Source organism: Pyrgilauda ruficollis, unplaced genomic scaffold (genome assembly GCF_017590135.1).
Source record: "Pyrgilauda ruficollis isolate IOZ18807 unplaced genomic scaffold, ASM1759013v1 scaffold593, whole genome shotgun sequence".
Taxonomy (NCBI): domain Eukaryota; kingdom Metazoa; phylum Chordata; class Aves; order Passeriformes; family Passeridae; genus Pyrgilauda; species Pyrgilauda ruficollis.
Genome location: NW_024527633.1, coordinates 2,792 through 12,507, shown reverse-complemented (window position 1 = coordinate 12,507; position 9,716 = coordinate 2,792). Strand labels below are relative to the sequence as shown.

The 9,716-nt window shown below is 61.4% G+C and overlaps 2 protein-coding genes across 2 annotated transcripts in view; one reads left to right on the top strand and one right to left on the bottom strand.

Moving 5' to 3' along the window:
- Nucleotides 1–3,515, top strand: part of LOC121361879 (very long-chain acyl-CoA synthetase-like) — an 11,348-nt gene extending 7,833 nt beyond the window's left edge. Inside the window, exon 10 of the mRNA XM_041482934.1 lies at nt 2,387–3,515. Within this exon, the coding sequence (XP_041338868.1) occupies nt 2,387–2,563 (177 nt within the window). The 3' untranslated portion in view covers nt 2,564–3,515. The remainder of the gene's footprint in view (nt 1–2,386) is intronic.
- A 602-nt stretch (nt 3,516–4,117) lies between these two features.
- The window catches only part of THAP7 (THAP domain containing 7), a gene marked incomplete at its 5' end in the record, with an annotated part of 8,207 nt that continues 2,608 nt past the window's right edge, over nt 4,118–9,716 (bottom strand). Inside the window, 5 exon segments of the mRNA XM_041482933.1 lie at nt 4,118–4,819; nt 5,022–5,044; nt 5,459–5,487; nt 5,490–5,592; nt 5,765–5,839. Of these exon segments, the coding sequence (XP_041338867.1) occupies nt 4,506–4,819; nt 5,022–5,044; nt 5,459–5,487; nt 5,490–5,592; nt 5,765–5,839 (544 nt within the window).

Genomic DNA, 9,716 nt, shown 5'->3' with positions numbered 1-9,716 from the left:
CGGTAACTCCGGGGCTCCCGCGTGTCCGAGCGGTCGGTGCCGGCCCAAATCCCCGCTCACGGCTCCGTCCCTTCTCCTCCCCAGGTGGAAAGGGGAGAACGTGGCCACGACGGAGGTGGAGGCCACGCTGGGCCTGGTGAGCTTCATCCAGGAGGTCAACGTCTACGGCGTGGCCGTGCCGGGTGAGTGCCACCAAGGACCGGGGGGTGTTTGAGGTGGGTGAGGTGGTGGTCTCAGCCACCACCAAGAAGGTTCAAAAGGGGTTTTACATCCAGAGTTGTTTTGAGCATGAAACACCCCCCATAACGGCCCAAAGATCCCCCAAAACGGTGAAAATGGGAGTTGGTTGCCCAAAGCGAGTGTCAGGTGCTGGGTTGGGTCAATGTGGCCACAAAGAGGCAAAAATAGGGAGCGTTCACCCAAAATGAGCACCCAGAATGGTTCTGGGCACAGGACGTGCCTCCACCACCATCCCAGTGGCCTCCGCGGTGCCGAAACTGGGACAAACCCACCCAAAACACGTTTGGCCACCCAACACCCCCCCCAGCAGCCCAGGGGGACTCAAGAAGTCCCCAAGGAGTTGAGGTTGCCCCAGGTGACCCCAGGCGATGTTGGCAGGGTGCGAGGGCCGCTGTGGCATGGCCGCCGTGCGCCTCAAGGACGGGGCCACCTTCGACGGTGACAAACTCTACGCCTTCACGCAGGACACGCTGCCCGCCTACGCTGCCCCCCGCTTCATCCGGATCCAGGTCAGCGGGACCCCCCACCCCGGGGGCTCCTGGGGGCTTCGGGGTGGTGGGGCTGGCCTTGGGATGGAGATGGTCCAGCACTGGAGCGCCCAGTCACGGCCAGGGGGAATCTTGGAATGGTTTGGGTTGGAGAAGACTTGAGGGCTCCTCCAGTTCCATCATGGCAGGATGGAATCATGGAATGGTTTGGGTTGGAGGGGTCTTCAGGGCTCCTCCAGCTCCATCCTACCAGGAATCATGGAATGGTTTGGGTTGGAGGGGACTTTAGAGTTCATCCAGTTCTGGCCATGGCCAGGTGGAATCATGGAAGGGTTTGGGTTGGAGAAGACTTCAGAGCTCCTCCAGTTCCATCATGGAAGGGTGGAATCATGGAATGGTTTGGGTCGGAAGAGGCATTAAGAGTTTATCCAGATCTGGCCATGGCCAGGTGGAATCATGGAAGGGTTTGGGTTGGAGGGGTCTTCAGAGCTCCTCCAGTTCCAGTCACAGCACTGGTGTCCCCCCAGTTTCCCACGGTGGCATCGGTCACCCTGTGCCAGTAACGGCGCTGGGGGTGCTCTGGTGACATTGTGGGGCAGTCACCCCCTTGTTGGTGGCACCGTTCCTGGTGTCACCATTCCTGACCCATCCATTCCCAGTGACGGTCACCCAGGGTCACCCTGTGCCAATGACGGCATCGTTCCGATGAGGGTGTTGAGGTTCCCCCCTTTGCCATGACAGTGGTGGCCACCCTGCGTCAACAGGGGTCACCTGGTGCTAGTGATGGTCACAAGGTGCCAACAACGGTCACCTGGTGCCAGTGAGGGTCACCTGGTGCCAACGAGGGTCACCCTGTGCCAATGGTGGTCACCATGTCCCAATGGTGGTCACCTGGTGCCACTGAGGGTCACCTGCTGCCAGTGGGGGTCACCCCATGCCAACAAAGGTCACCTAGTGCAAACAGGGTGGTCAGTGGTGCCAGTGGGGGTCACCTGGTGCCACTGAGAGTCACCTTGTGCCAATGAAGGTCACCTGGTGCCAACGAGGGTCACCCTGTGCCAACAGGGGTCACCTGGTGCCAGTGGGGGTTACCCCATGCCAACAAGGGTCACCTGGTGCTAACAGGGTGGTCAGTGGTGCCAATGGTGGTCACCTGGTGCCAACAAGGGTCACCTGGTGCCAATGGGGGTCACCTGGTGCCAACGAAGTTCACCTGGTTCCAATGGGGGTCACCCCATGCCAACAAGGGTCACCTGGCCCCAACAGTGGTCATCTGGTGCCAACAAGGGTCACCTGGTGCCAACAGTGGTCACCTGGTGCCAATGGGGGTCACCTGGTGCCAGTGAGGGTCACCTGGTGCTAACGGGGGTCACCTGGGGCCAGTGAAGTTCACCTGGTGCCAATGGGGGTGACCTGGTGCCAACAATGGTCACCTGGTGCCAACAGTGGTCACCTGGTGCCAATGGGGGTCACCTGGAGCCAGTGAGGGTCACCTGGTGCCAACGGGGGTCACCTGGTGCCAGTGAGGGTCACCTGGTGCTAACGGGGGTCACCTGGTGCCAGTGAAGTTCACCTGGTGCCAACGGGGGTCCCCCCACGCCCAAGTGACCCCCGCATCCCCCAGTTCCACCGGCACGGCCGCTGTCCCCTGTCCCCAGGACGCTCTGGAGATCACGGGCACCTTCAAGCAGTGCAAGAGCAACCTGGTCAAGGAGGGCTTCGACCCCAACCTCGTCCGGGACCGGCTCTTCCTGCGCGACGCCGCGCGCCGATCCTACGTGCCGCTGAGCGCCGCCGCCTTCCAGGACATCCAGGACGGGAGGCTCGCGCTGTAGCGGCCCGCGGTAATTAGCAAAGGCTAATTAGGGGCTAATCAGGCACTTTGGGCAGGTCTGGAGCACCTTGGACTTGGTGGAAATTAAACCCTTAATTCCCATTTTTGAGTCTTTTTGGGATTGTAGCGGCTCCTCCGGGGGCTCCGCAGAGGCCCCGGAGCGCTGACGGCCCCGGGGTAATTAGCAAAGACTAATTAGGGGCTAATTTGGAGCGCCTTGGACTTGGTGTCAGCTGGGCTGGCACCTCCACGCTGGAAAAGAAATCCTTAATTCCCATTTTTGGCTGCCAAAGGATTTGGGGGATTTGGGTCTTTTTTGGGGTTGTAGCACTTCAGCAGTGGACCCTGGGAGCTGATGGCCCCGGGGTAATTAGCAAAGGTTAATTAGGGGCTAATCAGGCACCTTGCAGTTGGTGTTAGCCTGGCCCAGTGCTGGAAATGAAACCCTTAATTCCCATTTTTGGCTGCCAAAGGATTTGGGGGATTTGGGTCTTTTTTGGGATTCGCAGTGGACCTGGGGAGCTGATGGCCCTGGGGTAATTAGCAAAGGTTAATTAGTGGCTAATCAGGCACTAATTGGGAGGTTTGGAGCACGTTGGAGTGAGTCAAACCTCATCCCGTTCCTGCCCCGGGCTCTGATCGGGAACAAATCCTGGGAATTCCATCCCAGCCCCTCAGCAACCCCACGAGGAAGGATTCCAATATCCCAAATAATTCCCTAAACTGGGAATTCCTTCCCAATATCCCAAATAAACCTCTAAATTGGGATATTTTTTTTTCCCAATATCCCACTGAAATCTCCCCAATTTCCCACCTAATTCCCTAAATTGGGAATTCCTTCCCAATATCCCACTGGAATCTTCCCAGTTTCCCAGCTCATTCCCTAAACTGGGAATTTTTTCCCAATTTCTCACTGGAATCTCCCCGTTCCCAGTGTGATGTCACTGCTCCTCTGAAATCCCAATCCTAATTCCATTCCAGCCCCTCCCCAAATGATTTCTCCCTAATCCTTCCCCTACGAACCCCACAAATTCCACAAATTTCCCCGTAAAAATCCCTTAATTTTTGCCTAGAAAGCCCCATAAAACCCCCACGAATTTCCCCTAGAAACCCCCATAAATTAATTTCCCTACAAACCCCACAAATTTCCCCTAAAAACCCCACAAATTTCCACACATTTCCCCAGAAACCCCCACAAACCCCACGCAGAAAATCGGAAATCCTTTATTTACAAACCTCCGCGCCGCCTCCGAGCCTCGGAGCTCCACCAGCTCCCCAGCGCCCTCCTCCTGCAGTCACTGCTCCTCTGAAATCCCAATCCTAATTCCATTCCAGCCCCTCCCCAAATGATTTCTCCCTAATCCTTCCCCTACGAACCCCACAAATTTCCCCCTAAAAATCCCTTAATTTTTGCCTAGAAAGCCCCATAAAACCCCCACGAATTTCCCCTAGAAACCCCCATAAATTAATTTCCCTACAAACCCCACAAATTTCCCCTAAAAACCCCACAAATTTCCACACATTTCCCCAGAAACCCCCACAAACCCCACGCAGAAAATCGGAAATCCTTTATTTACAAACCTCCGCGCCGCCTCCGAGCCTCGGAGCTCCACCAGCTCCCCAGCGCCCTCCTCCTGCAGCATCTCCGAGCAGCTCCCGGCGCTCCTTGGAGCTCCTCCGCGGCTCGGAGAGCCCTCTCCTCTCCCCCTGGAGCTCCACCCGCCGCAGCTCCGGGCGCTCCTTGGAGCTCCTCCGCGGCTCGGAGAGCCCTCTCCTCTCTCCCTGGAGCTCCACCACCCGCAGCTCCGGCGCTCCTTGGAGCTCCTCCGCGGCTCAGCCCGCTCTCCCCTCCCCCTGGAGCTCCACCAGCCGCACCCGCAGGGTAAAATCCTTTATTTACAAACCTCCGCGCCGCCTCCGAGCCTCGGAGCTCCTCCAACTCCTCACCGCCCTCCTCCTCCGGCAGCATCTCCGAGCAGCTCCGGCCGCTCCTTGGAGCTCCTCCGCGGCTCGGGGCCCGCTCTGCGCTCCCTCTGCAGCTCGGCCAGGCGCAGCCGCAGCCGCTGCTCGCGGCGTTTCCCGGCCTGGAGCTGCCTCTGGGCTTTGTCCAGCGCGTCCAGCGCGGCCTCGGCGCGGCGCTTCCAGAGCAGCGCGCTGCCCACCTGGTAGCTGTGCTCGCTCTGGATGTACGAGCCGGCGCGGGGCGGCAGCCGCAGCATGAACAGAGACGGGACCCCGGAGAGATCCCCAAAATACCCTGGAGAGACCCCCAAAATAGCCCCAGAGAGACCCCAAAATATCCCCAAATACCCCCAAAATAGCCCCGGAGAAACCCCTGAAATAGCCCTGGAGAGACCCTGAAATACCATGGAGAGACTCCAAAATATGCCAGGAGAGACCCCAAAATACCATAAGAGAGACCCCAAAATACCCTAAAATATGGGGGAGCCCTGAAATACTTGGGGGGGGGGTCCTGGAACACCTGGGGGGACCCCAAAGCCTGGGGGGAGACCCTGGAATACCTGAGGGGACCCCAATACCTGGAGGGAGCTCAACACCTGGGGAGACCCAAAACCGGGGTGACCCCAAAACCGGGGGGACCCCAACACCAGGGAGAGCCCAAAACTTGAGGGGGTCCTGGAATACCTGGGGGGAGGCCCAAAATCTGGGGGGGACCCCAAAACCTGTGGGAGCCCAAAAACCTGAGCGGGGTCCTGAAACACCTGGGGAGAGCCAAACACCTGGGGTGACCCCAAAACCGGGGGGGGACCCCAAAACCTGGGGGGCACCTGGAATACCTGGGGGGGTTTCCCTCACCTGCAGCCCCCCAAACTCACCTGCAGCCCCCCAGGATTCACCTGGAGGCTCCAGGCTCACCTGCAGGTCCCAGACTCACCTGTAGCCCCCCAAATCCCACCTGTATCCCCAGACTGTTCGAAGTGCTGCGAGCAGAAGTAGATGTATTTGGAGGAGGGGTCCCAGCGCCCCCCCCCGGCCGGGTCCCGCCGCCGGCTGTTCTCCAGCCACTGCTCCCGACCCCAAACGTCCCGCCGCGGCAGCCTGGGGACACCGGTGGGGACATCAACGGGGACATCAACGGGGACACTGGGGGGACATGGGGACACTGGGGACATTAACGGGGACACGGGGACATTGTATGGGAACATTGTATGGGGACACTGATGGGGACATGGGGGACTGAGCCCGCCGGGGGTCGTCCCGCCGCGGCAGCCTGGGGACACCGGTGGGGACATCAACGGGGACATCAACGGGGACACTGGGGGGACATGGGGACACTGGGGACATTAACGGGGACATTAACGGGGACACTGAGGGGACAGGGGGACACTGTATGGGAACACCAGCCACTGCGCCCACCAGGGGCTGTCCCGCCGCGGCAGCCTGGGGACACCGGTGGGGACATTGGGGACGTCAGTGGGGACATGGGGACACTGAGGGGACACTCGGACACTGGGGACATTGTATGGGGACAGCAATGGGGACATGGGGACACTGAGGGGACACTGGGGACTGTGCCCGCCAGGATCGTCCCACCGCAGCACCTGGGGACACAGGGGACATCGATGGGGACACTGGGGACACTGAGGGGACACTGAGGGGACACTGGGGACACAGGGGACATCGATGGGGACACTGGGGACACTGAGGGGACACTGGGGACACAGGGGACATCGATGGGGACACTGGGGACACTGAGGGGACACTGAGGGGACACTGAGGGGACATTGTATTGGGACACTGGGGACACTGGGGACTGCACCCGCCGGGGCTGTCCCTGCACAGCAGCCTGGGGACATGGGGACACGACACTGGGGACACTGGGGACACTGAGGGGACACTGGGGACACGACACTGGGGACACTGTATGGGGACATCGGGGACATTGGGGACATTGGGGACATTGTGGTCTGGGACACTGGGGACATGGGGACGGGGACAGGAACATGGGGGACACAAGGACATGGGGATACAGAGGGACAGGGACAGGGCACGGGGACATCAGGGACATGGGGACAGGGACAAGGGGCATGGGGACATCAGGGACATGGGGACAGGGACACGGGGCATGGGGACATTGGGGACATGGGGACAGGGACACAGGGCACGGGGACATCAGGGACATGGGGACAGGGACAAGGGGCACGGGGACATTGGGGACAGGAGCGGGGCACAAGGACACGGGGACATGGGCAGACATGGGGAACAACAGGGACACGGGCACACAGGGCATGAGGGGACACGGGGACATGGGGACACACATGGCATGAGGGGACACGGGAGGGACACAGGGGGTCACAGGGTCACGGGGGACACACATGGCATGAGGGGACACAAGAGAGCAGGGACATGGGGGGACACGGGATGGGGACACAGGTCACACAGGTGACACACACAGGTGACACACAGGTGACACACAAAGGTGACACACACAGGTGACACACACAGGTGACACAGGTGACACACAGGTGACACACAGGTGACACACAGGTGACACAGGTGACACAGCTGAGCCGCAGTCCCCGCCCACACCCTCAAATTCTGCAGGGCTGAACCTTCCTCCCCCCGCGCACCTGGGAATGGAACGGTCCAGCCGGGCCCCTTACAGGGGACAGGGCCGAACCTTCCTCAAACGGGGGGGGACAGACACACCTGGGACAGCCCATTGATGGGGGGGGGTGACACCTGGGACAGCCCATTCCTGAGGGAGGGGGTGACACCTGGGACAGCCCATTGATGAGTGAGGGGGGTGACACCTGGGACAGCCCATTCCTGAGTGAGGGGGGTGACACCTGGGACAGCCCATTCCTGAGTGAGGGGGGTGACACCTGGGACAGCCCATTCCTGAGTGAGGGGGGTGACACCTGGGACAGCCCATTCCTGAGTGAGGGGGGGGTGACACCTGGGACAGCCCATTCCTGAGTGAGGGGGGGGTGACACCTGGGACAGCCCATTCCTGAGTGAGGGGGGGGTGACACCTGGGACAGCCCATTCCTGAGTGAGGGGGGTGACACCTGGGACAGCCCATTCCTGAGTGAGGGGGGTGACACCTGGGACAGCCCATTCCTGAGTGAGGGGGGGGTGACACCTGGGACAGCCCATTCCTGAGTGAGGGGGGGGTGACACCTGGGACAGCCCATTCCTGAGTGAGGGGGGGGTGACACCTGGGACAGCCCATTCCTGAGTGAGGGGGGTGACACCTGGGACAGCCCATTCCTGAGTGAGGGGGGTGACACCTGGGACAGCCCATTCCTGAGTGAGGGGGGGGTGACACCTGGGACAGCCCATTCCTGAGTGAGGGGGGGGTGACACCTGGGACAGCCCATTCCTGAGTGAGGGGGGGGTGACACCTGGGACAGCCCATTCCTGAGTGAGGGGGGTGACACCTGGGACAGCCCATTCCTGAGTGAGGGGGGTGACACCTGGGACAGCCCATTCCTGAGTGAGGGGGGGGTGACACCTGGGACAGCCCATTCCTGAGTGAGGGGGGGGTGACACCTGGGACAGCCCATTCCTGAGTGAGGGGGGGGTGACACCTGGGACAGCCCATTCCTGAGTGAGGGGGGTGACACCTGATGGGGACATTGGGGACATGGGGACAGGGACACAGGGCACGGGGACATCAGGGACATGGGGACAGGGACAAGGGGCACGGGGACATTGGGGACAGGAGCGGGGCACAAGGACACGGGGACATGGGCAGACATGGGGAACAACAGGGACACGGGCACACAGGGCATGAGGGGACACGGGGACATGGGGACACACATGGCATGAGGGGACACGGGAGGGACACAGGGGGTCACAGGGTCACGGGGGACACACATGGCATGAGGGGACACAAGAGAGCAGGGACATGGGGGGACACGGGATGGGGACACAGGTCACACAGGTGACACACACAGGTGACACACAGGTGACACACAAAGGTGACACACACAGGTGACACACACAGGTGACACAGGTGACACACAGGTGACACACAGGTGACACACAGGTGACACAGGTGACACAGCTGAGCCGCAGTCCCCGCCCACACCCTCAAATTCTGCAGGGCTGAACCTTCCTCCCCCCGCGCACCTGGGAATGGAACGGTCCAGCCGGGCCCCTTACAGGACCCCCTCACGCCGGGCCTGCTCCGCTCCGCCCCGCCCCACCGCCTGACATCCCCCCACAACGGCCGGACCCGCCCCTCCGCGTCCCCTCCCGTCCCGTTCCGCCGCTTTTTCCCCGTTTTTGCCCGTTTTTCCCCCGTTTTTTCCCCTTTCCCGGCCCCACCTCGGCGCTCCCATCCCGCCGCCGCCGCGGCCTCCCCGGAAGTCTCGCGAGAACTCCCGCAGTCCGCGAGAACGGCGCTCGCCCCCTTGATCCCGCGCCTCATTTGCATCCCGCGCTGTGATTGGTCAAATGAGCCGCGCCCCCGCCTCATTAGCTATGCAAGCCCCGCCCCTCGCAGCGGGCCTTCCTCGCCCCCTCCCGACGGCTTTTGGGGGAATTTTGGGGGAATTTGGGGGGTTTTGGGGGATTTCACCCCCCAAATTGGGATCAAAAGGGTTTTTTTCCAGCCCCCGAGCAGATTGAGGGGGGTTTGGAGAGACCCTGGGGGGTTCTTGGGGGGTTTCAGCCCCCCCCAGTGATGGTCCAGACAGTTTTGGGGTGCCCCAGAGGATTTTGGGGTGTTCGGTGGTGATTTTGGGGTGTCCCGGGTGATTTTGGGGTGTCCCTGTGTGATTTTGGGGTGTCTCAGGGTGACTTTGGGGTGCCACAGCGGATTTTGGGGTGTTCGGGGGTGATTTTGGGGTGTCCCGGGTGATTTTGGGCTGCTCTGGGGGGTTTTTAGGGTTTACCCCCCCAGTTGGTTTTGGGGTCCCCCCCGTTTTGGGGTCTCTGAGCCTTTCCGGGATATTTGAACCCCCCCAAACCCAGCACGGGCCCCCCAAAAGGGGCTGGGGGTGGCCCCAAACCCCCCCCACCCCAAATCCCTTTTCGGGGCGCGGCCCCCCCGGCTCTGGGGTCCCCCCGTGTCCCCCTCGGCAGCGGGACCCTCTCGAGGCGCTTTAATGGCTTTGGGGACCCCCGCCCCAAATCCCCACAGGCTGTGGGGGGGTCGCGGGCGGGTTTTGGGGTCGGGGGGG